Genomic DNA, 26,557 nt, shown 5'->3' with positions numbered 1-26,557 from the left:
ATGGCCAGTGGTCACGGAGGATGGAAGTTGTAGACCAGCAACATCTGGAGAGCCACAGATCCCACATCCCTGCAGAAGACCAACTTACCCTCTTCTCATCCCTGGATTATATGAGAGCTGATCATGATGTAGCTCAGTGTTTTTAAGCACCAAGGAAATAATTGAAAATATTAGGAACTATGCATTCCTATGAATTCCCCTTCACCCTGAACTGAAGCATGCAAAGAGTGAGTTCAAGATATTAGCTGGAAAAGAAGAGTCCATACCTGAACCTGCTTTTCATAAGTTATGGTTCCCTTTCCGAAGACACATCCCCCTCAGCCCCACTGCTTGCACTAGGATCATTTTTACTTCTGGGAACATTTCTCTCTCTGCTTGATTCAGAGGGTCCCTTCATCCGGGTCTTCTCTTTCCTCTGCTGCTGTTTCTCAAGTTTTGCCAGCTGAAAAACAAAACAAGAAGTTTCATAAATGCACACTGGAGACCGAAGCAGCTCAGAAGCACTGAAAATACTTTGAACAGACCACAGCATTAAAAAAACAAAAAACTTTAAACTTTGGCATCTCTTAGGAAGATTATGCACCAAATCTAATTTTCTGCCGAGAATCACCTACTGCTACGGAACCTTGGGATTTGTGCAAAAGACACATTCTTTGTCTTTTAAAAAATGAATTACAAACACAAATTACAGCATGATATAATGAAATTACCATGTGTACAGTATTCCAATAGTATAAGCCTTCTTTAGTAACATGGACATTCATCTTAAGTAACAGGTGTTAACCCTTCCAGCACCTGTTTGAAATATTTGTAAAACGTTATTAGCATTTTTTTAAAGCAAACTTGAGTCACATCATACTCTTTGTATTCCTCAACAATTAAGGGGCCAGTTGTCCTGTGATGTTTCCTTCCTCTACCCCACCATTTGGATTTTCTAAAAAGTTGTGCTTTACTTACTTAGCTACAAGGGTGCAATTTACTTTTGCTGATATGAACACTGAAACTACCAAACATCTGTGCTGAGGTCCACTTTATCCCCAGAGACTATTCAAAATAAGACAGAGAAAGTAACTTCACATTTTGCCTATATCAAGGTACCAGAGTAAAAGGTTTCTGTTTTTGTAAAAAATAAATGCAAAAAGGTGTGCAACAATAGACAAGCAAGGAGCTAGAGTCAGGCAAGAAGCAAAGAGGTTTAATAGCTAGCAGAGACTGGAAGCTTGAGATGACTGTGAAGGGTGTCAGGATACCAGTACAGAGACATAAGGAAAGTATGAATTCCCTTCTCTTCTGAGTTTATCTTGTCCTTGAATATATTAAGACATCACCATGCAAAATGATTTCAATTAGTCTAACAGGCAGCTGACATTACCGTGGAGTCAATACACCGACATTATTTGCCTATCTATGTTCTCAGTGGACAAATCCATCCCCAGGTGCCCTGTCAAGAAACTAAAAATGATTTATACGAACTTCAAAATTTACTCCAGTCAAGATGTTCCTGTGAACTGATAACATAAACCCCTACTCAAAGCACAAATTAACTGGCAACAATCACACATAATTAAAATGATGTTATTACCACCTATTTAGCTGCATAAGGCTGTGTGATGTTTAAAAGCACAACAGACTCATTGAGAGTTCAGCCCCTCCCTGCTTCCTTATCTCAGGCTGCGCTTCCAAAATATGGGTCAGAAATAGTAGAGGATTGATTTCCTTAAGAACAAACTGGATCAGTTTAAGACATCTATTGCAGAATGGGCATTAAAAATTCAAACTAGTATTCCTCTTCTAGGAGTATTAAGTGAGTGTGGTACATTTTCAGTACATGAAAATGTACAAATGATGATACCTGGGGCAGAGGAACCTCAAGGAGGACTGCATGTACTGAAAATGTACCACACTCCTAGAACATCACTCTTCATCACAATGAAGCATTTCCAGTTAGAAGGACCATGAAGAGTTTTTTCTTTCAAATCTATTTCAATTGGTGTGAACTTCACAGGGAAGTAAACTATGTCTTTGAAACACAGTAGAATAGATTAAAAGAATCTCATCAGAATAAGAGAGTTTGGGTTGCTTTGAAAGAGAAAAATTAAACGAGGCTCCTAAAACTTTTAGCACTCTCATGGAGAATGACTGTTCTTTGTGTACATAGCTCCCTTGGCAACAGTTACCAAGGTAAGGCCGAATCACAGAGAATGTAAATCACATAAGCTTCAATGAGTTCAAAATGTTCATTCATGATGGATCTCTTAAAAGCAGCAGACCATATTCACAAAGTGCTAATATAACGAAAGATGGCAGACTTCCAAAAACCTTTTTTGAAATGACTGACAATTTGGATTTGATCGACATATGGAGGATCAAGAACCCTCTAGGGAAAGAAGGAACTTTCTTTTCTGAGGCCCATATGACATGGACGCGAATCGACCAAATATGGATAACTAGAGGGCTGGCACCTAAGACCAGAAAAGTGGAAATCTGCCCAAAAACCTGCTCCGACCACAACGCCTTGAGAATGGAATTGAGACTAAATACAACCGGATCGTTCAGATGGAGAATGAATGACGCCTTGTTAAGAGATCAGGAGATTGTTAAGAAGGCCCAAAAAGTTTTAAAGGACTATTTTGAAATAAACTTAAAGACAAATGTGGAAAAAAGAATAATCTGGGACGCAAGCAAAGCAGTGATAAGAGGGTTTCTAATACAACAGAACACGATTAAAAAAAGACTCTGGAAGGAAAAGAAGGAGAAGATCTTGGAGAAAATAAGAGAAGGAGAGAGAAAACTGAGATCCAGGCCCAAATCGAAGGAAGTATTGAGAGAAGTGAAGTTTTTCCAGGCACAATATTCGAAACTGATAAATCAAGAGGTGGAATGGAAAATTAAACAAATGAAACAAAGATCCTTTGAATCTGCAAACAAATGTGGAAAATTGTTAGCCTGGCAGTTGAAAAAGAGACAAAAACTTAACACAGTTACAAATCTAGAGATTGAAGGGAGAATGGTTCAGAAACCCGAAGAAATCAGAAGGTCCTTCCAGAAATATTTTAAAGAACTCTATTCTCAAAGGCCACAAAAAAGCTCAGAGGTGGACCAATTTGTCATAACTAATGGATTACAAAAAATACCCCAGGAAATGAGAGCAACCCTGAACTGTAATATTACAACCCAAGAAATTGAATGCGCCATTCAGAACCTCCAACTGGGCAAATCTCCGGGACCTGATGGGCTTACTTCCAAATATTATAAGGTACTGAAGGACTCATTGACACAACCATTGTTGGAAGTTTGCAATCAGATTATGGAGGGGAGGAAGGCACCGGAAACGTGGAAAGAAGCCTTCATCACGTTGATCCCAAAACTAGAATCTGAAAAAACTCAACTTAAAAACTACCGTCCTATCTCACTCCTAAATGTGGATTATAAAATTTTTGCAGACATTTTGGCAAGTAGGTTTAAGAAAGTCTTAAATGAAGTTATTCATAAGGACCAAGCAGGCTTTCTCCCTGGTAGGCATTTATTTGACAACACAAGAAACATCATTGACATTTTGGAGTTTTTACAGATTAATTCAAACACAAGAGCGGTGTTGATTTTTATTGATGCGGAGAAGGCCTTTGACAACATTTCTTGGCTGTTTATGAAGAAAAATTTGGAAAGGATGGGAGTAGGGCGGGGGTTTGAAAATGGAATAGAAGCAATTTATTCAGAACAAAAGGCCAAATTGATAGTAAACAACGTGGTGACAGAGGAGTTTAAAATTGAAAAAGGGACACGACAGGGGTGCCCTCTATCTCCTCTGCTGTTTATTTCAGTTCTGGAGGTGCTACTGAACATGATCAGAAACGACCAGTTGACACAGGGAATTGTGGTCGGAGAGAAACAATATAAACTGAAAGCTTTCGCAGACGACTTGGTATTAACATTACAGGAGCCAGCCTCTAGTACTAAAAGAGCGTTAGAATTAATTTCTGATTTTGGTCGGGTGGCGGGATTCAAGCTGAATAAACAAAAAACTAAAGTTTTAGCAAAAAACTTGACAACTACTGAAATAGAGGAGTTCAGAAAAGAAACAGAACTAAATGTGGTCAAAAAAGTAAAGTACCTAGGGGTCCATTTGACCTCCAAAAATTTGAATTTATTTAAGGACAACTATGAGAAATGTTGGGCAGAGATAAAAAGAGATCTGGAAACATGGTCAAGATTAAAACTTTCCTTGTTGGGCAGAATAGCTGCCATAAAGATGAATGTATTGCCGAAAATGCTATTTTTGTTTCAGTCCCTCCAGGTCGTGGATAAGGTGGAATGTTTTGGAAAATGGCAGAGGGATTTGTCAAAATTTGTCTGGCAGGGCAAAAAGCCCCGAATAAAGTTTAAAATACTAACAGATGCGAAAGAAAGAGGGGGGTTTGCCCTGCCGGACTTGAGGTTATATTACGAAGCTGCAGCCCTCTGCTGGTTGAAGGATTGGATCTTATTGGAGAACACCGATGTCCTTGACCTGGAGGGATTTGATAATGCTTTTGGGTGGCATGCATATTTGTGGTATGACAAGGTTAAAGTTCATAAATTGTTCAAAAACCATATTGTCAGAAGGGCAATTTTCATGGTCTGGTCAAAATATAAAGACTTATTGGAGAGTAAAACTCCGAGGTGGCTCTCACCGATGGAGGCCAAAGCACGTAAAAGACTCAATATGGAGGCCCACTGGCCTAAATATTGGGAAATAATTGAAAAAATTGGAGATAAATGGAGGTTACAGAGTATGGAAAAGTTAAAAAACAAGGTGCGAGATTGGTTGCATTATGCTCAAATTCAGGAAGTTTTTAAAGCAGACAAAAAAGTGGGTTTTCAGGAGGAAAAATCGAAACTAGAAACAGAGTTGCTTGAGCCAAAATCCAAGCTAATTTCGAGAATGTATAACTTGCTGCTTAAATGGAACACACAGGATGAGATTGTCAAATCCTCTATGATAAAGTGGGCACAGGATTTGGGGCATAACATTATGTTTGAAGACTGGGAAAGGTTATGGAACACCGGAATGAAATTCACGGCATGTACTGCCTTGAAGGAAAACATTATGAAAATGATATACCGGTGGTACATGACCCCAGTCAAGCTTGCAAAGATATATCACCTGTCTGACAATAAATGCTGGAAATGTAAGGAAGAGGAAGGGACATTTTTACACCTCTGGTGGACCTGCCCGAAAGTGAAGGCCTTCTGGGAAATGATACATAATGAACTAAAAAAGGTGCTGAGATTCACCTTACCTAAGAAACCGGAGGCCTTCCTTCTGGGCATGGTAGACCAGAGGATGGTCAAGAAAGATAGAATTTTCTTTATGTACGCTACTACAGCAGCGAGGATTCTGTTGGCAAAGCACTGGAAGACACAAAATTTACCCACATTGGAAGAATGGCAGACGCAGCTGATGGACTATATGGAGTTGGCTGAAATGACTGGCAGAATTCGAGACTCGGGAGAAGAAGAAACGGAGGAAGTTTGGAAAAATTTTAAGGACTATTTGAAAAAGCATTATAAGTTGTATGAATGTTAAAAAATGCTCCTTTCTAGGAAGGTATAGCTTCAGTATCGGCAAATTTCTGAATTGATAAATAAGACACTATAAGACAGAAGTGAGGTAACGAAATATTTTTATTGTGTGGAAATTAAAAATTAATGCAATTGTATCGAAATGTTCACATCAGATAACACGATAAAATGGAAGATATATTGTTATGTACAAAACAAGTCAACAAATTGCTGAGGTTTTGGCTACACAGGGAATGCAGTGCTCGGGAGATGGGGGAAGTCCATTGGATTCATGGAAGTATGTATTTGAAAGTGGAAATTTGTTTATTAAAAACCTAATAAAATATTTATAAAAAAAAAAAAAAAAAAAAAAAGCAGCAGACCAACCTCTCTCTCTCCCCCCCCCCATCTAATTTCTTTGGGTGGACTTGAAGAGCATTTCCCTACCATTGCAGGATGATTCAAGCCTAGGATTATTTGTTTCTTTGTTGCATTTATATCCCACCTTTTTCTCCAAGGAACTCTGGGTGATGTACATGGTTCCGCCCCCCACCCCATTTAATCCCCACAACAACCCTGTGAGGTAGGTTAGGCTGAGAAGAAGTGAGTGGCCCAAGGGCACCCAGTGAACTTCATGGCTGAGTGGGGATTCAAACCCTGGCCTCCCAGATCCGAGTCCAACACTCCACCCTCTAAACCACACCCTTGCGCTCAGATGTATTGTTCAAGGGGGCTTCCTCCCAAGTATGAGTGAGAATGTGGTGCTGGTTAATGTTCTTAAGTCAGATGCATTCACTGGATATGAACAATGACTGCCACCGTGTCCACAATTTCACTCACTCTAGCAGCCAACAATGCCAAGGCTTTGCCACAACATCACCCCTCTCAATATGCTGTAAAATCAATCGTGTGCTCAGCGCCATCATACTAAGTTGTAAAGTAAAGAAGAAACACTTGGGCTCATTCTCACATTGCAATGAACCATGGTTAAGGAAACTTGTGATATGGTATATTTGAATTGTTAAACCATAGTTTTCAATTAGCCAACAAAGCAGAATCAGAAAGCATGAACTAAATTGAATTTTAGTTATTTATTTTATTTCAAACAATTTATATCCCACTTGATTGTAAAACACCTCAAAGTCAAAACACTTTACAAAAAGAACATAGAGCCATGGAAGTGACTTTAGAACAAATTCATCTGCATGAGGACTTCTATTTGCACAATGAGGTTTTTGCCCCCTTTCACCCCAGGAGCTCCCCAAAATTGGCTTGTGGGGAGTGAGAAGAACCTCCAGAACAGTGTATGGGGGAGAGGGGGGGTCATTCTGTCTGGCAAGCTGCAATTTTCACACTAAATTTCATTGTGTTCACCATAGCACAATGTTGAATCCTGCCCAATTACTACAATTTAAATAAAAATACAGCTCCCACTCTATTCTGCCTTGGTCAGACCACACCTGGAATGTTGTGTCTAGTTCTGGGCACCACAATTTAAGAAGGGTGTTGACAAGCTGGAGCTCGTGCAGAGGAGGGCAACCAACATGATCCAGGGTCTGGAAACCTTCTAAGGAACAATTGAGGGAATTGGGTATGTTCAGCCTGGTAAAGAGGAGACTGAGAGGAGGTATGAGAGCCAATTTCAAAAATCTAAAGGGCTGAAGTCACATGGAAGGTGAAGCAAGCATGTTTTTTCCTGCTCTGGAGGCTAGAACCAAAAGGTTTCAAGTCACAAGAAATGGGATTCTGACTCAACATCAGGAAGAGCTTTCTGATGGCAAGAGTTGTTCGACGGTGGAACAGACACCCTCAGGAGGTGCTGGACTCTCCTTCCTTGGAGGTTTTACAGCAGAGATAGGAGGGCCATCTGTCAAGTATGATCTAGTTGAGATTCCTGGATTGCAGGGGGTTGGACTAGATGACCCTTGGGGTTGCTTCCAACTCTACAATTCTGTGACCCCCAACCTCACTGAAAACAGCTACATGCTGCAATTAGCCAACAGAAGGATTGTTTGAAGCCAAGTTACATCTGAGAAGGATACTTGCAGGTGGAGACAGAGCTAGAAAGTAAAGGATTACTCTTTCTTTCCCCAGCTACTACTCCCATCTAGAATTGCCCTTATTGCTGCAGTTAAGAGCTGAAAAAAGCCTTTTTATTGGTTCCAATAATTGGATCCAATTAAGGCTTTTTTCTAGCCTAATTCTGTGATTGTAGGGGGAGGCGCTTTTCCTGGATATTGCCACTGGGGAGGAAGATTAGTGCTACATTCTCCAGGAGAATTCCTCCCCACATTAGGCTTGAAAAATGATATTTCTCCAAGCCTTATTGCTGGTGAAAGAAGAGTGGTGTGAGTGCATACAAAACTGTGGTGCCCACTAGTTTTTCCAGGTTGCAAATGTATCCATGGCTCCTAGCAGCTCTATGGGCCCCTAGCAGCAGAGTATCAATATGGATAGCTTGGACCTTACCTTTTAATTTTAATTTAGTAGGTCCTACTGAGGGTGGCAATTACCTGTGCCTATATGGATCACACACCTATGTTAGGAGGCTCCTTGTTGCTGTGTCTTTGTACAGGGCAGATCAGGCCAGCTGGGAACTTTAGATTCACAAACTCCCTCTTCAACCTCACAAACAGATGTCCACTGCCTTTGAAGCAGATCACAAATTGCCACTTCACATCAAACAGCAAGGCATGGTTTCCCCCACACCAGGATAGAAGGAAGAGAATTATTGCATGCAATGGAAGGAGGAGGGGGAGTAGGAGAGCCTGAATTTTCTCAATTGCTTATTCATGCAACTTCAAAACACTGTTTGGTGTTATATCTTAACTGCTCCTGTATCTGTTTTAATAAAGATTGCATAATGGAAGGCTTGGGTCAGGAATCTTTAGTCCTAAGAAAGCCAATTGGTATCCCTATATACTATCATCATCTACAATTCTGAAAGGGTCCACTTCTGGCCTTAATACTGACACACTGATACTAAGCATGCTTACTTGGAAGTAAGTGCCAACAAATTCAACAGAACTAACTGTAGATTTACAGCCTTTGTATGCACGCTGGGACGTGGGTGGCGAGGGTTAAACCACAGAGCCTAGAACTTGCCGATCAGAAGGTCGGTGGTTCGAATCCCTGCAATGGGGTGAGTTCCTGTTGCTCAGTCCCAGCTCCTGCAAACCTAGCAGTTCAAAAGCACGTCAAAGTGCAAGCAGATAAATAGGTACCACTCCAGCGGGAAGGTAAACGGCGTTTCCGTGTGCTGCTCTGGTGCACCAGAAGCGGCTTAGGCCTGCTGGCCACATGACCCGGAAGCTGTACGCAGGCTCCCTCGGCCAATAAAGCGAGGTGAGCGCCACAACCCCAGAGTCGGTCACAACTAATGGTCAGGGGTCCCTTTACCTTTACCTATGCATATAGTGTTCTTAATTGCTTTGCACACATTATGTCAGTAACCTATAACCAAAGCCCCAACCCCTGTAAGGCAGGCCATTATTTTCATTTTCATTTTGCCAAGTAACCTTGGGCAAACTACTCAGTGAAACCACAGCTGACCTGAGATTTCAACTGACTTCCTGGTTCATCTTACCACACTAAGTCAGTTCTCTTTTACAAGGAATGTAGTCGCTTTCAAAAGGATAGGGGAGAATATGTCATTTCCAGAAAATCTGAGTAAAAACGCTCCGTTTGCTTGTGAGACCTGCACATTATTCCCTTATTTGTTCTCTTTTCCTACAGGAAAACAGTACTGATTTGTGTGCAATGTGTTACAGATATGCAAACAGCATAAGAGCAGCAATGAGAAATAAAAATAGAACAAAAGGAAGCATATGGTGACAGAGAGACTTAGGTACAGAGACCACACAAGCATTTCTTTTTACTGCAGTAAAAAAAAAAAAAGAGGTAAAAGTGGGTGAACTAACAAAATGAAACATAATGACACCTGCTGTCTTTGGATCTACTGGATAAATATTTTAATTTCACAAAATATGATTAACATCTTTGGGAAAGTTTTATAAAATCTGAATCCGATGTATTGCATCTCTTTTGAAATATATGGCTACATGTCAAATATTTCTGTTCTCAGATGCCACAAAAGTAGTACTAATAAAAACAAAAGTAGTACCAATTTTTAGAAACAATCCCAATCCACACTGTAGATTTTATGGGTATCCATTAAATACCAGGTCCATTACTACAACAACTATTACCATTAAACAACAATTTAATAGTTTGATCTTCTCAACTTAATAGCACTCTCTCATGGCATTTTCTTTCCAATTATCTTCACATGCAACTCAGGTTCTATCAAGGCATTTCACATATGGACCCACTTACAAACATATCATAAACTGTATTGATACATAAGTATGAGTGAATCATCTAATTGATGATTTTCTATATCAGCATATAAAACAAAAACTGGAAAATGACACCAGTAATATATACACAAGATCATAGTCTTGTTTTTAGAAGAAGATACACGTCAGATGAAGGAAAGCGTCAATGTAACTTACCTGCTTAGGGTCAATGGGAGGGGCAGGAGACTCCAGTTCTATAGTCACAGGTCCATCGTTCTGAATATGTACCTGCATATATTCACCGAATTTGCCATCTGAAAAATTAAATTAGTTGAGTGGGAAGAAGAGGACATTTACCTAAGACCCACCTTTGGTTTTTATAGTGGCAGACAGCAGTCACTGCACGGTGCACCTGCTGCCAATGCTTCTTTGCTATATATGTAGCCCCATTACAAGACGTGGCAAAAGACAGGGGTTCTGCCGGGTGGCCTTGATAATGGAGTCAACAGGAGGACAGGTTTGCCTTGACCCAGGCATGGAGCTGGCACCTGGACATAGACTTTGGCTCACTGCTGAGAACATAGAAGGGAGGCACAGTGATGGCTAGAGACTGTTTTTTTATACAGTCCCAGGCAGCAAAATGCCAGACTTCAAAGGAAAGGGTCGTTTACCAACTGGATGTGTTGTGGGCATGGAAGCCCAGGCAGCCACCTACCAGCCTCAAGAATCAGAGTGATCTCCCGCTGTTGAAAGAGTGTGCCAAAGGACTTGTTTTGTAACTATCTTTTCTATAGCCTTTTAGCCTAAGATTATAGCAGTAGGGCTGGGTGAAATATTGATATATATAATAATAATAATTTATTAAAACAAAAAAAATTCCTTCCAGTAGCACCTTAAAGACCAACTAAGTTAGTTCTTGGTATGAGCTTTCGTGTGCATGCACACTTCTTCATCTGAAGAAGTGTGCATGCACACGAAAGCTCATACCAAGAACTAACTTAGTTGGTCTTTAAGGTGCTACTGGAAGGAATTTTTTTTTGTTTTGACTATGGCAGACCAACACGGCTACCTATCTGTAACTGGAATAATTTATTATTTATACCCCACCCATCTGGCTGGGTTTCCCCAGCCGCTCTGGGCAGCTATATATAATTCAAAATCAATATTAAATCCACATTGTGATAACAGTTTCAAATAAATTGAGCAGGCAAGTCACAGCCTTCAAACTGCGGGGGACAATATAATTGCTGCCTGCCTGCCTTCCCTTTCAGTTTCCCCTCCAATAGCAGAACACTCCCTCCGCTAGCTTCTCTGTAACAGTGGTGTCTGCCTTCGCAATAACAGTTTCAAATACCTGCCTGTTTCCCTTTCAGTTTCCCCTCCTTCCCTTTTTTAAAAAAAATCATGTTTATTTGATTTTACAAATATAAATTTATAACAATACCAAATACATAGCCATATAGATTTCTCTGAATCTTGAGACTTCCACCGTCATTTTCAAGTGCATATTATTTCATAATCTATATTTTATATCTATCCATGTAACAAATAGTAACAAATCCATGTAACAAATAGTATTTGTTACATTACAAGTGAGATTAAATCCTGCTAATGTTTTCATCTGCTTACAGTGGTCACCTAAATAAATTATAATTTTTTCCCCATTCTTTCTTGAAGTTTTTGTCTTCTTAGTCCCTGAGCTTTCCGGTCAGTTTTGACATTTCGGCATAGTCTAACAGCTTGGTTTGCCATTCCTCTCTGATAGAGACTCTTTCTTCTTTCCTTATCTGGGCTAGTAACATCCATGCTGCTGTTGTTGCATACATGAAAAGTCTTTTCTGTTCCTTTGGGATGTCAGTACCTACAATTCCGAATAAAAAGGCTTCTGGTTGTTTTTTTTAACAAAAGTTATTTTAAACATTTTTTTTTCCAGTTCATTATATATAATTTCCCAGAAAGCCTTTATTGCCTTACATGACCACCACATATGATAAAAGGTACCTTCTTTTTCTTTACATTTTTTGTAGGTATGGGACGCTGTTTGAAAGAGCATTTTCCCCATCCATAGGGGTGGCAAAGAATTACAGGGATAGCCAGCTTCTTGCCAATTTTTGCCTCAATACATCCATAGCCCTTGAAACCTTGTCTAATGTAACCATTGATAAAACAGTAAAGTTGCAGGCTGAGGTTTCTTTCCAAGGAAATATTTTTTCACTTAGCTTAAGATGCTATGCTGTTGGCCAAGTGATCACTAGGTGGCAGTACAGTTTTCCTTCTGCCAAACTGACAATATTGCTCCTTCAATTAAAAGTTTATGCATTGTATTTATATTTCTCATATACTACTACTCCCCCTTTCTTTTTGACTTTAAGAGCTACAAATCTTTTAACAGTAATAAAAAAGCTGAAGATGCTGGTGTCTTGGCAAAGATTTTAGTAAGTAAACTAAGAATATAATTCCTCCACAACTACCTGGTGATACTTTTTAAAGACTGGTTCTTAATCATAACAGAATCTGAAGTGAATAAGAAGAGTTCCATTTGATGCTTTAGTTTTCAGACTGGGCAATTTACAAGAACTTTTATTTTAACATGTTTATGTCTAAAAGCTTCAATCCACATATTCAGCAGATCATTATCTCCATTATAACTACATTGCATTGAATACAAAGTAGGTCACAAGAAGCTGACAGTTTAGAAATTGATTTAAACCCTACCAGGCACTGCTCCTTTCTAAAGGAAAAATGGTAAGTGATTATATCTTTGCACTGCCAATCAGGATTTTGAATCATAACATTTTTATCTATCCACTCTTTTATTTCCTCCCATTCAAGCACAAATGCTTCCTATAAAACATGACAATATTAAACAGAATGGCATGGTGGTAATATGCTACTTCTAAAGAAAGGTATAGAGCATTGTCAAGGGATGAAGTGATGCCTTTTTATAAGGCAGAAGTCTGCAAAAGGCACAAGAGATCTCTAGTGAGGGCCAAGCTACATGTTTCATAGAATTGCAGAGTTGGAACTCACCATGAGGGCCATCTAGTCTGACCCCCTGCAATGCAGGAATTGTTTGCCCAACGGGAGGCTTGAACCCTAAACCCTGAGATGAAGAGTCTCATGCTTTACCGACTGAGCTATCCCCTTTTCCTAACTTTTGATCAAGGTTTTCTTGTGACTTGAAGCTTTCCCAGCTAACCATCCGCCATTCCAAATCTCCAACTGCTTCTTCTCTAATGAGGTGGGGAAGAGATAGAGGGATTCTTTCAACATTTGCTTTCCCTCCAATATCTATAAGCAAATTAATTTGGAAGTTAGTTTTTCAGGAACAGGATTGAACATACAATCAAGTGCCAGAATTTTCTGAAGATATATAACCAGTTGTTAGTCCATGAAAAGAAAACAAACAGTATTGGTTAGTGTTGATCTGATCTACCTCTGAGCCACCTCACATTTTGTCATAGACAACAGTGCAGAAGGGTTGGAGAAAACACTTCCAAAATTGCAAAGAATCTAGTACAAAGATACATACATAAATTTCCAGATAACTACATGAACTGATTAATTATGAAATGAAAGACAATACTGTATATGTAAATTCTTTTAATTAATCAATAAATTAATTAACCGCATGGATAACTTTTGTTTTTAGTATATCTATGGCAATATCTTCGCTTTGCTGAGTGATATCCAACTGTTATGTCCCACTTATGCAACAGACTACTGCACACACAAACAGGAATGTCCTTTGCTCTTCTCCATCACAGCAGCCTCCCTCTGATGCAGACTGGGCAACACAGGGCTGCTGGAGAGGGAGAGGAAGGTCCATCACAGCCACTGGTGCAAGACTGAATCTTGTCTTGTGTTCCAGTGGACCTCTGTATAATCTGGGGGCACCATTCTAAACAACACAAAAGCTTCCCTCCATTACCATTTTAAGACCAAAACGACTAACCTGAGCTTGGACCTGGAAACATCTTTTTCTCATATTTTAATTTTAAAAGAGAGAGAGAGAGAGAGAGCATGAATCTTGAAAGTTTTGAGTAACCTGAAAGTTATTGCAAACATTGGTGGTTCTGATGAAGACAAGAAGAGGATCGAGGTGGGGGGGGGAGGTCATAGCTAAAGCAAGGAATTGCCTCAGGAAGCGCATTCTCTGGAGCCAAGCTCATACACAAACACCAGTCCTTTATTCTGTGAGGGAGAGGAATCGGGTGCAGATGACATCTGGGAAGCTGATGGAAATCAAGCAACAGTCTTGTTACTTTCCTTCAGCCTTACTGCTAGCCCTAGTCAGCTAAGAGTTCATGCCTATGTGTTGCTCTCAGGCGCCAGGGTTCCAAGGCAGTATTATGGCAGAGCACACACCGAGCTCTCAATTCTAGCAGGCTTTAGAGGGGCAGAAAGGAGAGGGAGGCTTGTCATTTCACAAGTTCAGTTTTTCCTGCACACTTTTCTGACCTCTCCCTCTTGCAATCTGCAGTGACTCGCTTCTGTCTTGTCTCTCCACTCATTTTCCCATCCAGCACATCTATATGCAGATACTCCACTTTATTAACAAAGCAATGTTATTCAAGTGTCCCTGTGAATTTTGTTTTAACAGACCAAAAAGGCTACTTGTTTTTGTTCTGGAGCCATTGTACTTTTCCTGGTCCTTATCCACATATTTAAGGAAATAATTATCCCATTAACTGATAGGAAAAGGCAAAATAAAAGTAGCAACTACCAAAAGGCAAACATGTTTTATTGTATATTTAGATTCTTCACATATTCACCTCAGAGTAAGACTCATTGAACTCCGTGGGACTTACTTCTGAATAGACGTGCATAGGATTGTGCTGTAGGAAGCTTTCCCCATTTATCCAACTCTTTAATTTGACCTTACCTTTAATAAGCTCTGGCTTGTATGATTTGCGAAGGTGTTCTAGGAAACTGTTGTAGAAAGTCTCTGCTTGATCTGTAGGCATTGCCATATGATAGTCTGGCTTGTTTCCTTTCAGGATACACTGAAGAGTAAACTGGCTGACACAGAGCACTTCGTACTGCTTGTCCATTACACTTTTAGACCAGTGTTTGCCACTTTCATCTTCAAACACACGCAGGTTTAAAATCTTTCTAACCCTAAGTTGAAAAACAAAAGACATGAAAGGTCCATTAAACTTTTAGACCAGTGTTTGCTACTTCGATCTTCAAACACACGCAGGTTTAAAATCTTTCTAACCCTAAGTTGAAAACCAAAAGACAAGAAAGGTCCCTGTCTCAAAATAAGATCATTCTTACAATTCCACATAAATATGAAGCGGGGTTGGGGAACCACAGCCTTAAAATATGGAATAAAGAAAAGATTCATAGACCTTGAAGATTCCATATTTTGTCATCATATCCAGGAAATCAAAGGTTTATCTGGATCCATTTCAACCTGAGTTCAGGCCTGGTTTCAGAAATGAAATCAGCCTTGGTTGCCTGATGGATGACTTTTATCAAGAGAGTGATGTGGGGGGAGTGTGGCCCTGCTACTCTCACTGCCTAACAGCATTTGGTACCATTGACCATGGCATCGTCCCAGACCAACTGTGCAGAATGGGTTTTGGAATCACTGTATCACAGTGGCTTTGTTCCTACCTGCATGGTTGGGTCCAGAGAGTAGCATTCAAGGACTGCTCTTCATCCCCCAGCACTTCTACTATGGAGTTTCACAGACATTCTTTCATTCCCAGTAATATTTAACTCCTACATGAGCCATTGTGAATGGTTATTAGGCTGGAGCATGATGTGGTAAATATGCCAATGACACCCAGTTCTAATTCTCCTTACCAGCTGAACTGGGAACGGCTGCGAAAATCATGGATTAGGTGCCTTAATGCAGGGACTAGCCAACGTTGCATTCCTGCTGAAGGGGCAGATATATAGCAAGAGGGTATTCCTGTGTAATTAGAAACCCAATTGATCTGTGTGACCTGTAGTATCTTTTACCAGCTTCATCCGGTTTGCCACCTAGTCATATTGGGATAGCTGGCCACTGCAGTCCATGCATTAGTAAACTGAAGACTAGATTACGGCAATGTGCTCTATGTGGGGTTGCCTTTGGGCCTGGTCCGGAAGCTCCAGGTAATGTAGAATGCAGCAGCTAGATTGATGAGAAACAAATAGCTGACAGCATGCACCTCTACTAAAACATCTGCACTGACTGCACACGCGTTACCAGGCCAAATTCAAAGTCCTTGTATTAATATACAAAGCTCTGAACAACTTGGGTCCTGGATACCCTAAGGAAGTCTTTCTGAACCTTGGGTCCCCAGATGCTGTCAGACTACAACTCCCATCATCCCTAGCTAGCAGGATCAGTGGCCAGGGATGATGGGAGTTGTAGTCCAACAATAGCTAGGGATACAAAGTTGAGAAAGACTGTCCTAAGGACTGCCTGAGCCCTTATATCCTAGCTCAGTAACTAACATCATCAGGAAGCGTACTGTTAGTTAATTCAGAAGCCTGACTAGAAGCCAGACTGGATATTTCATATGAGTGAACAAACAAAATTAGCATTTGTATGCAAAATTGTTAAAAATTTAGTAAAATTTATATAAGCACAATACAAAGAAAAGGTTTTATACTTTAGATTGACTTACATGTGCTCAAGCTCTTTCTGAGTGTCTTCCACTGAGATACCCAGCAGGACACAAATGCCTTGTCCAATGGAGCTTATTTGCTCCCCACCAACTGCAGGAGAATTTTTAAAAATAGGTTAAACTTGTCACATGCAATTATATATCCTAGCAAACTATAGGGAGTTTTAAAAGTTTCTGATTCTAAGAAACCAACTTACTGCCAGTGGTTTGTTGTCCCTTAAGTACTAGTGAAAGACCCATCTAGTCCAGGATCCTGCTCTCACAGCAACCAATGAAATGCTTATAGGAATTGTGCCAGCCAAACCTGAGCACATCAGCATTCTGCCCAGTTTTGATTCCCAGCAACTGCTATTCAGAGCCATACTGCGTCCGACAGTGTAAGTAGAAAACAGTCATTGTGTTCCTCCTCCCCAAGACCCAAAGAACAAGCATACATACGCTATTGGAAACACTTTTTTTTTACTTTGCCAAATGGCTATGTGATCTGGCCCCAGATTGGTATGTAATAGATGCTTTATTTATATCAGCATAGCCCTACCCTATGGTTTTAAAATGTTTATAGATGGTATATTGAACAGATATTAATTCTTGTTTTATGTGTTTGGCTTTACAGCAATATGTATATACACTGATGAAGGATGTATTTGGAAATGGGTGCTTTATGCTAGCTACTCTGCCTATTTTTTGCTTATTAGCATTTTATGCTGAATATATAATTCACATATATAATTCAATTTATGAATCAGTCTTTTCGTGCACATTCTTGTGGGGTTTTTTGCCTCATTCAATACAGAAGCAGAGTACTCTTACAGCTAAACAAAGGGAGACATTTTACTAATAAAGTTCTCACAGTGCTTAGAATGGCAAGAAAAAATACATCTATCAAAATTCTCCTTCTGCATGAGGTATTTTATGTACAGGATTCATACTTAATCAATCTGGCAACAATACATAGTGCATATTTGTTTATTCTCTTACATTTACACCCTGCCTATCCTAACAGGCTCATAGCAATGCTGTGGGTGAGCCCCACTGTACAACAAATTAATCAATTTCATGATTATAACTCTTGAATTCCTAAGAGGCCTTAGAGACTTTATAGCTTTTTTGGTGTTGGCCTGCTATGTTTTATTTATTTTTAAATTGTCTATAGGCCTAACAGTATGTAGTATGCAGTAAAACATAGCATAAAAACATAATATAAACAAAACTACAACTTCTGAGGTCAGTAGAGGTATGGGTGAAAAGATAACAGGATCATAGAGTTGGAAGGGATTTTTTTTTTTAGTTTGATGTATTTAGTTGTCAATATGCTCAAATGTGTTGTGAGGGCTTGTCCTAAAAGGTGGGGTACACCTGTACCCCCCAGGGTGGGAGCTGGGCCAAGAACCCATGGGATCCTAAGCCAGTCCAGCTACTGGGCAAATTCTGGCCATTCTGCTGCAGCAGCCTGTAGCTCACACAGCAATAAATAAATAAATAAATAAATAAATTAAAAAATTAAAAAATTAAAAAAATTGGCAGCTTTATTGCCTTTCTCCCAGCTTCAACCATGGCTACTGTGAGCAGGAGTGCTTTGCAAGTGGCAGCAGCTCCACCACTCAGTTCAGGCCCACCAAGGCCAAGCTGGGATTTAAAGATTGCTTCCTTAAACGTTATGGCACCTTGGGATGCTCTTCACACAACGTCTAGGACATCGTCTGCTTAGATGATATGGATGCAACCCTGTGCTTATCAAGACTCTATAACTGCTATCCAGCAGCTTGCCCTATTCACGCAAGGGGGAAAACAGGAGAAAATTGGGAGTGGGTGGGTTGTTATTGGTTTAATTTTGTCTTTTTTATATATATTGTAATTTTATGTCGTGAACCACTCTGAGATCTACGGATGAAGGGCGATATACAAATGCAATTAACTAATTAATTAATTAACCTTCCATGCCAGCTTCCTGTTGCCAAAGCAATGCAGACAGAACCACAGGGATTAAAAGGCACGGCATGTCCTCAAGGAACTTCCTACACTATTAGGAACACAGATGGGAAGCTGCCTTATGCCGAGGTCAGCGGGAAATGAAATGTAGAGAGCACAGTAGCCCTTTAAGACTACAGTGGCAAGTGATCACTGCAACAGCTAAACTAAATGTTTTAACATCTGTGGCAGAATAGGAAACTCTATTAAGGCCCAAATGAACAAGATTAAACTTCTTATTAACATGGAAACTACATGATGCTGAGTCTGATCATTCAGCTTAGTATTGCGTACCTCAGCCTTTCTCAACCTTGGTGGGGGGGGGTTCCCAGATGTTGTGGGACTACAACTCCCATCATCCCTGACCACTGGCCCTGCTAGCTAGGGATGATGGGAGTTGTAGTTCAACAGGTGGAGGGGGATCCAGCCCCCCCCCCCGCCAAAGTTGAGAAAGGCTTGTCTACCCCGAGTGCCGGCAGCCCTGGAGGGTTTCAGGCAGGGACTCTGTCCCGCCCGGTCCAGAGAGGCCCCTGGAGACTGAGCCCAGGCTCTTCCACGGCCCCTTCCCCACTCCCCGCCCCCCGCAAGGCGAAGCCTCTTGGCCAGCCGGATTCAGTCGGCCAGCCCAGGCGCGCTTCCCGTGGCACCTGTCACGCTGGCCCGGGCGACGCGCTGGACGATGGCCTTCATGGCTCCGGGCCCTCAGGAGAGTCGGCCGGCACCCCGGCCGGCGGAGCAGGAAGTGGCGTCAGGCCACTTCCGGGAGAGGCAGGAAGCGGACTTGGTGCTGCGAGCGACGGCAAAGTGCAGAGGAGGCAGCCTCGCCAACTTCCGGGTCGCCTGGGACGGAAGGAGCGGACCAGAGGAGCCCGGGAGGCGTCGCCAGGCTTCGCCCCTCCGGGCCGCCCTTCCGCCGCCTGAAGAGGAGCGGCTTTGGAGGACAGTTTCCAACTGGATCAGGGACTGCAGGTGGAGATTCCGGCATTGTGTGGGCTGGACTAGATGCTCCTTGGGTCCCCTTACAACTCTGTGATTGTATGATATGTATATGTGTGTGTGTGTGTGTGTATAAATATATATGAAATATTCTTTCAATATTTACTTGCAATTTTTCCGTTTTTCTTATTTTTATTTGTAAAATGCACTGAGTCCCCCTCAGGGAAAAAATAGTATATAATCCTAGCAGTCTCTAACCCAACCCCAAAGGAAAAGGGGGAAAAGTGAGCAACATGTTTCCCTGCTTTTTCTAACTCATATCTAACTCATATTCTAACTCTTTTTCTAACTCATATCTTATTTCATAGAGGGGGAATACAACATTTCAAAACTGAAACACTAAAAAAGTGTGGCAGGTCTGTGGGCATGTGAATGGGGTAGAAGGCTTCTGTATGCAGGGGAGCAGTTTCAGCAGATTGAGCTCTGAAACTGAGAATTTTTTTCTATGGGGACAGGGTGGATGGACACTTGCTTCAGTCCAGCCTCTAATCTAATTTACATGAGGTTCATAATTGGCACTTTTTGCTCCTGCTGACACAGCAAAAACAACGCGGGAGGCAACAGTTAGAGTTATCGGTCTCTGCACTGTGATTCTCCAGCTCACCTCACCCCTGGAGGCACACTCCATTGTCTCCCAGGACAGTCTTATGCCAACAACTGGTTTGAGATGAATTTCCAGTTTTATTATCAGCAAATTATTTCTAAATATAAAAAAAATAGCACATATAAACCTTGCTCATTTTGGTGATGCATGAGTAGCCACTGTAGCAGATAAACTCCAAACCAGCAACAAGGCCCCTGCTCTCCCTTTCTTACAGTTTCTTCTTTTCAACCAAGAATTCGCTTAAAACAAAATTCCAACTGGAGATATGCCAAATTGAGATATCGTCTGCTAGCGCTCCCGCTAGCAGAGATAATTAAGTAGTGATGAGAGGTGGTCAGGAGATAAGTCCCCTTTGAACTAAATGGGGTGTTGAAGGGCACAGCCTCAGATATTCTGAAGACATCATCATCATGGGGAGGGAGAAAAATCTCTGGGGAGGAGAGAACATCTACAGTGAGGCAAATATACTGGCTCGAGCACCAACTGGAAAGAAATTGGATTTTCTAGTTGCCAATTAAATAACACACAGAGGCGAAAAGGCTGCAGGTGGCTAAAAGCAGTATTGGATAACAGGCAGAGCCCTTTCAAGCTTTAAATAACTTATTGCCTGGAAAGATTAAAATGGACTGGAATTGCATATAACTTATTTTTTACGTCTTTTGTAAATCTTTGTTTCCTTGTGCTGAGCTGATGAAAAACGAAAGTGGGAATTTCTTACTGTCTCACATGATGCAGGGAAGCGAAGACAGCCTTAAATCATGGCTACACGAAAAACATCCCTGATCTTTGAACTCATGCAAGACCCAAGACCTGTTTAAAATGCAGTTAATGGACTTAAAAGATGGTTAAGGAGACTGGGCTACAGATAAGAATGGGAGATGTAGAACCTGCAGACGGTGAACAGGAACTAGCTGAGGAAACACATTTATGGCTGCTGGAAAGGTGGGAGCTGATGATGGAATCTGCAGCAAGAAGAGCACAAGACAGATCAAAGCATAGTTGTTTTTTACATTGAATGTGCTTTCAAAGCTGTGTCTAATGAGATTTGTGGAACAATGAATATACAAACAGAAAAAGTCTCCCATCTTCTAGAGACTGAAATGATCAAAGATTGAAAAAAGGAAAAATGACAATGATTTAATAATTTTACAGGCAAACAAATATGGATTACTATGTTTCTGAGCTTTGTTGGAACCAATGAAGAGAAACTCGCCACAAGGAACTGGAAAAATATTATTTTGGACATTTGAAGGTAACAGTAGTTAATGAAGAGCCACATTGAGAAAAGAATTTTGGGTGCCTGGGACGAAAATTTGGGATTACCATTTTTTAAAAAAATAAATTAACAACTTCATCATAACAAATTATCAAAACAAATAATCTTAATTATTCCCCCCCTTCCACCTCCCCAGCAAACCCCCCTCCCTCCCCCCTAAGACTTCCCTCAGCTCCTCTCTGATTTCTAAAAACGTTAACCTCTGCATATTGTAAAATTGTATACATCCTTATATCTCTCTACTATGTTAACCCTCAATAAATCTGTGTGTTTATTTAAAACCTGCCAAGGAGTCCATTTCATTTTGTTGTCTTCTTAAATAATTTATAAAAGGCTCCCATTCTTCTTTAAAGTCACAGTTGTCCTTGTCTTGCAATTTGCATGTCAATTTCGCCATTTCTGCATAGTTCATCAATTTCTCTTGCGACTGTTCTTTTGTCGGGGTTTCCTCATTCTTCCATCCTTGGGCAATCAAAACTCTTGCCGCTGTTGTAGCATACATAAATATTTTTTTTCCCTTGGCAGTTCTTGTCCTACAACCCCTAACAGAAATGCTTCTGTTTTTTATAATAAATGTCATTTTAAACATTTTATTCAACTCATTGTATATCATTTCCCATTTTTTAAAAATTTCTCTGCAGTCCCTCTTCATATGGTAGGTCCCTTCCTTTTCTTTACATTTCCAACATATGTTTGACCCAGTTTTATACATTTTTGCTATCTGTACTGGTGTTATATACCACCTATACATCATTTTCATATAATTTTCTTTCAGAAGAGAACAATCTGTAAATTTTAAATCTGTTTTCCACAGTTTTTCCCAATCTTCAAATTGTATGTTATGTCCTATTTCTTGTGCCCATTTGATCACGACCGATCTCACTTCCTCATCTTTTGTTTCCCATTCTAGCAGAATACTATATGCACCCTTCAGCAACTTCACTTTCCCTTCTATTACTTCCTTTTTAAATCTAGAAGTGGTGTAACTAAATCCTTTTTTGTTATCTTCTTTATACATCTCATGTAATTGCCTATAATGTAACCAACTCTGAAAATGATCTTTTACCGTATTTCCTCATACTCTTTTGAAAATTTGGGATTAGCCGAATGGAAAAAAGCTGGATATTCCTAGAGTGCATATGTTAAATATTTTGAATAATTGATATACAAATAATTGGCAGGTGGAAAAGTGGAAGCCTATTTTTTTCCTTTAATTTCCTCCCTCCCTCTCCTTTACTTTGTTTTATGATTGTTAATATTTGATAGCACTCTATTAACTTGGTTCTTATATGTTTTGATTTCTGAAGATTTATATTTGGGATAAATGAAGATTTACATACAGAGAGGTGATGGATCAAAGATAGGGACTTGTGTGAGAGACAGGCCAGAATGAATTTTCCTCAGGGTGTGAGGCTAAGGAAGGGGGAAGCGCTCCCTGCTGAGAGCTGGGAAAACTCACTTCTTTGTCTGTGGATTGAAGATTCAGCTATAATTATGATAGAGGACTATATGCACATAATTCTGTGCTTTATTATGTGTCTTTTCTTGTTCTTCTCTCTCATCTCTTTGATTCTATTTTAGTGTATTGTGAAAACTAATAAAAAATTTTGTGGGGGGAAAAAGAATTCCCTCAAAACAGAGCTCTGTCCTCTGCAAAACAGGATACCTGGCCACCCTAGGTGCTGCCCAGTCACATTCAGTTTGCCCTGGTTTCTATGAGCAGGCCATCCAGAAGGCTGGAGGGGCAGTTCACAGCATAAAAACACATGATAAAACCAAAAATACGTAATAAAAACATCAACACTAGTAACTCCCCTCCCCACACCTCATTCAGGTGCTAAAGATGTGGGATATAGGGGTGATGAAAGCTTAGGAACACTTCTGTTCCTCTTTTATTGAGGTTTTGCTATCTTATGTTGTTTTGATTATTTTGTACATTTTATTCTATTAACAGGTGTTTTGGGGGAGATTTGAGCTGAAAAGCAGCACAGTATATAAAAACCCCATAATAATAATGTTCCAATAGATATCAAATTTTAATAGGTCACAAAAAACTCAAATTCAGTGAGGCAGTCTAGAAAACCCATTGTTTTATCAAAGCAACTGCTGATAACATATCTGTTATTTCAGACTGGGTTTCATGTGAGTTTAGAAAATATAAAACATAACTGACATCTTATGTATCTTGAGAATTTTTGCTCAGAAACATTTATTTTTCTGATCTGGTAGTATCATCAAAATATGACTGTATGTAATTATGCAGTCGAGTTGACAGTGGCACAAAGTTTGGTTTATAAGTTGTCGTCATGTTGAAAGTAAAGCCTTTCTCTGCTGTTCTAAACATAACAATTTTCCTCCGTCCATCTTCTGAAACATATTTGGTCAATCCAGTTGCATTCTCTAAATGCAGAAAAAAGAAAAGAAAAGGCAAAAGTCCCACTTCATAAGAGTTCCTAAGAGAAAAAACTATTTGTTTTTTGCTATTTATCATTTTTGAAGCATTGTGATGGATGAGACAATATATTTAAAAAATGAATGGATTATTTTACACTTATTTAACTTACACAAGGACACTTCAAAGTGCATTGCCACAGCACTAATGATTGCTGCCATCAAGTTCTGCCCAAAAACCTTACTTTGAAATATAGGGAGTTATCACTAAGTTGGTCCCAGACAATAAACAATTCAAAAATAAATAATTCAAGCGCATTTAATTTGACACCCATTAGCTAGTGTGGCAATGGGCAGAAGTTCTGCACAACTTCCGAGCTTGCAGACCTTCACCTTCGGGCGTACCCCGCCCCCTGCCCGCCCCCTTTGGGAAGCTGCTTCTCCTGTTGCAGAAGAAAGCATTGGGACATTTACAACATCAATATGTGAAGCAAGCAAGGCGCATTCTCCACATGCTCAGAGGTCCCCCTACGAAGGCGAAGGGTCCTACCGAGCACCCGCTCCTCCTCGGTCTTCTCCCTCTCCTCCTTCGCCTCCTTCTCCTTCGCCACGCGGGAATACGTGTAGATGTAGATGGAGCCCAGGATCGTCCACACGCCGAAGGTGTACACCATGGCGGGCCGGCTGCTCACCGCCTTCCAGGCCTGCCACAGATTCATCCCGCGCGACCTCTTCTTCTTGGAAGGGCTCCTTCCAGTGTCCGGAACTTGGGAGACGGAGATGGGGGCCGGGGGAGGACCAGGCCCGCGCTCCCCGCTACGCACTTCCGGTCCTTTTATTCGCCCCTCTGGCCTCCCTCGCTCGTTGGTCCCTCGGACGTGACTCCGCCCCTTCGCGTGCCGGGCGAAATGCTTCATTCCCATTGGCTGCGCCTGGAGCCAATCGCTGGCCTTTCCCTGCGACCCGGACGCGGCCGAGATGATGGTCTGATGGTTCTTTGATCTCCAGCAATCATGATTTTTCTTCTTCTTTTATACCGCCCTTTATCCGAAAATTTCAAGGCGGTTCCCAGCATAAAATACAGAATGAAACCGCAAAGTACATAATAAAAGCACAAACAGCCAAACCAAGAACTCCTCCCTCCTCCTCCTGCAGATACACCTGGAAGGAGGCAGCGGCGCCTCCGAAGGCTCGTTGTCTTTTCAATAAACCTCTTGACGGGGCTGCGCGGGGGATTTGGGGGTCGTAAGCCGTTTTGGGTTGCCTTGGGCGAGATAAAAAGCGGCCAACGAATTTAATAGTAGTAATAGACTTCGGCGCCGAATGTTTTAATGGCAGCTGCGGCTAAGCAGCACCGCGCCTGGCCCCAAATGGCAGAAGCAAAAACAAGAGAAAACCGGAGCCCCTTCTGATAAGGGTCTCGTTTCCTGGGGAGAATATAGTTGTCAGGGAACAAAAGTTCTAAAAGCATTTCTAAGAAAACTAATCCAAATGTCCGCAGCTAAATGTCAACATACTGTTGTTTCCACCCCACTTAAGCCTCGCTCAGGCAAAAGCATCTGGGTTTGGGTGGGTCCTCACAGGGCTCTTGCAAGAACTTGCTAGCTGCTGCCACATCTTACTTCTCTGGTGCTCCTGCTGCAGGTGCTGTCCACCCACTCCGCTGCTGGAGAAGTGAGAAGCAGCATCTTGTGGGGCTCTACAAGATCTCACTGGAAGCCACAGCTGTTGCTTCTTGCTTCTGTTGAGGTAAGGTGGGAGCATGGGGTGTTGCCCCTGGAATTTTGCTGCCCAAGGCAGCTGCCTCAGTCTGCCTCATGGACAGGCTGGTCGTATTACAGGTGTGCACCGGGGTCAAGACAGCTCAAACAAACTTACAGTGGAGGAAAGTGTTTTGCAGCAAACTGTGGAGTCAGTATCAGATGACTGTGAAAGCCGCTAAGGAGAAAGTGGATCAACAACAGTGCAATCTTAACCAGTCTATTCAGAAATAGGTCAATGGGGTTTCTCTTAAGGCAGCAATCCTAACTCAAGTTGCTTCTTTGTGTAGCCAGTTTTGGGATTGAAATGCTAACAAGCAGCTGCCTCCCAATCAAGTAAATAAATAAAAATACTCAACAGACTTATCAATTGTGTTGAAGATAAATTATCAATTGTGTTGAACTCAGTCCTGCCCCCCTAAAATAAATCCTGGCTATGCCCGTGCCCACCCCCTTTTTTTCTTCTTTCACTCCCAAGTAGGAAATCAGTTGGGTTGCACAAGATTGTGCAGTTGGGTTGCGCAACAACAACTTTCAAGGACAGGTCTATTCTCCTCCACTCCCTTAAAATACATACACAGTGATGCAGTTTGAACTTTAGGGTTGTTAAGTAATCACTAATCACTCCCTCACATTGTCATATTCTGGCAGCAGTTCTAGGAGAAAGTGGGGCAGGAGAAGGTTAGAGTCTACTGACACGTCTGTTGCCTGAGCAGCCTCTCTTTCCACTGCATCCTGCACAACAGCCAGTGTGGTGTAGTGGTTAAGAGCAGTAGTTTCGTTATCTGGGGAACCAGGTTCGCGTCTCCGCTCCTTCACCTGCAGCTGCTGGGTGACCTTGGGCCAGTCACACTTCTTTGAAGTCTTTCAGCCCCACTCACCTCACAGATTGTTTGTTGTGGGGGAGGAAGGGAAAGGAGAATGTTAGCCGCTTTGAGACTCCTTCAGGTAGTGATAAAGAGGGATATCAAATCCAAACTACTACTACTACTACTACTATTCTTCTTCTTCTTCTTCTTCTTCTTCTTCTTCTTCTTCTTCTTCTTCTTCTTCTTCTTCTGGTCCCCCCTTATCAAGTTCAACAAAACCTCCAGGAC

General features: G+C 41.1%; 1 protein-coding gene and 1 long non-coding RNA gene across 2 annotated transcripts; both read right to left on the bottom strand.

Moving 5' to 3' along the window:
* Window positions 1-266: 266 nt before the first annotated feature.
* DTD1 (D-aminoacyl-tRNA deacylase 1) lies at window positions 267-19,210 on the bottom strand. The gene is made up of 5 exons (XM_081917933.1): window positions 19,081-19,210; window positions 16,466-16,556; window positions 14,725-14,960; window positions 10,056-10,153; window positions 267-442 (listed from the first exon to the last, which is right to left on the bottom strand). The coding sequence occupies exons 1-5, from the start codon at window positions 19,121-19,123 to the stop codon at window positions 287-289; spliced, it is 624 nt and encodes a 207-aa protein (XP_081774059.1). The 5' UTR covers window positions 19,124-19,210; the 3' UTR covers window positions 267-286.
* A 4,275-nt stretch (window positions 19,211-23,485) lies between these two features.
* On the bottom strand, window positions 23,486-24,452 carry LOC309374416. Its single transcript, XR_014170577.1, has 2 exons — window positions 24,251-24,452; window positions 23,486-23,709 (listed from the first exon to the last, which is right to left on the bottom strand). It is a non-coding gene; the product is annotated as an uncharacterized lncRNA (long non-coding RNA).
* Window positions 24,453-26,557: the final 2,105 nt, after the last annotated feature.

This window comes from Podarcis melisellensis, assembly GCF_964234715.1.
Source record: "Podarcis melisellensis genome assembly, chromosome: 7".
NCBI classification, from domain to species: Eukaryota; Metazoa; Chordata; class Lepidosauria; order Squamata; family Lacertidae; genus Podarcis; species Podarcis melisellensis.
Note: the sequence above shows the minus strand (reverse complement) of the source record. Positions and strands in the feature narration are given on the sequence as shown.

Bases quoted from the DNA above. Each gene is read 5' to 3' on its own strand.
- DTD1 (XM_081917933.1), bottom strand. From the start codon at position 19,123: ATGAAGGCCATCGTCCAGCGCGTCGCCCGGGCCAGCGTGACAG. The intron at 14,961-16,465 runs GTAAGTCAATCT...TTTTCAACTTAG, and splicing joins CAGAAAGAGCTTGAGCACAT to GGTTAGAAAGATTTTAAACC. The intron at 10,154-14,724 runs GTAAGGTCAAAT...TTAATTTTTCAG, and splicing joins CAAGCCAGAGCTTATTAAAG to ATGGCAAATTCGGTGAATAT.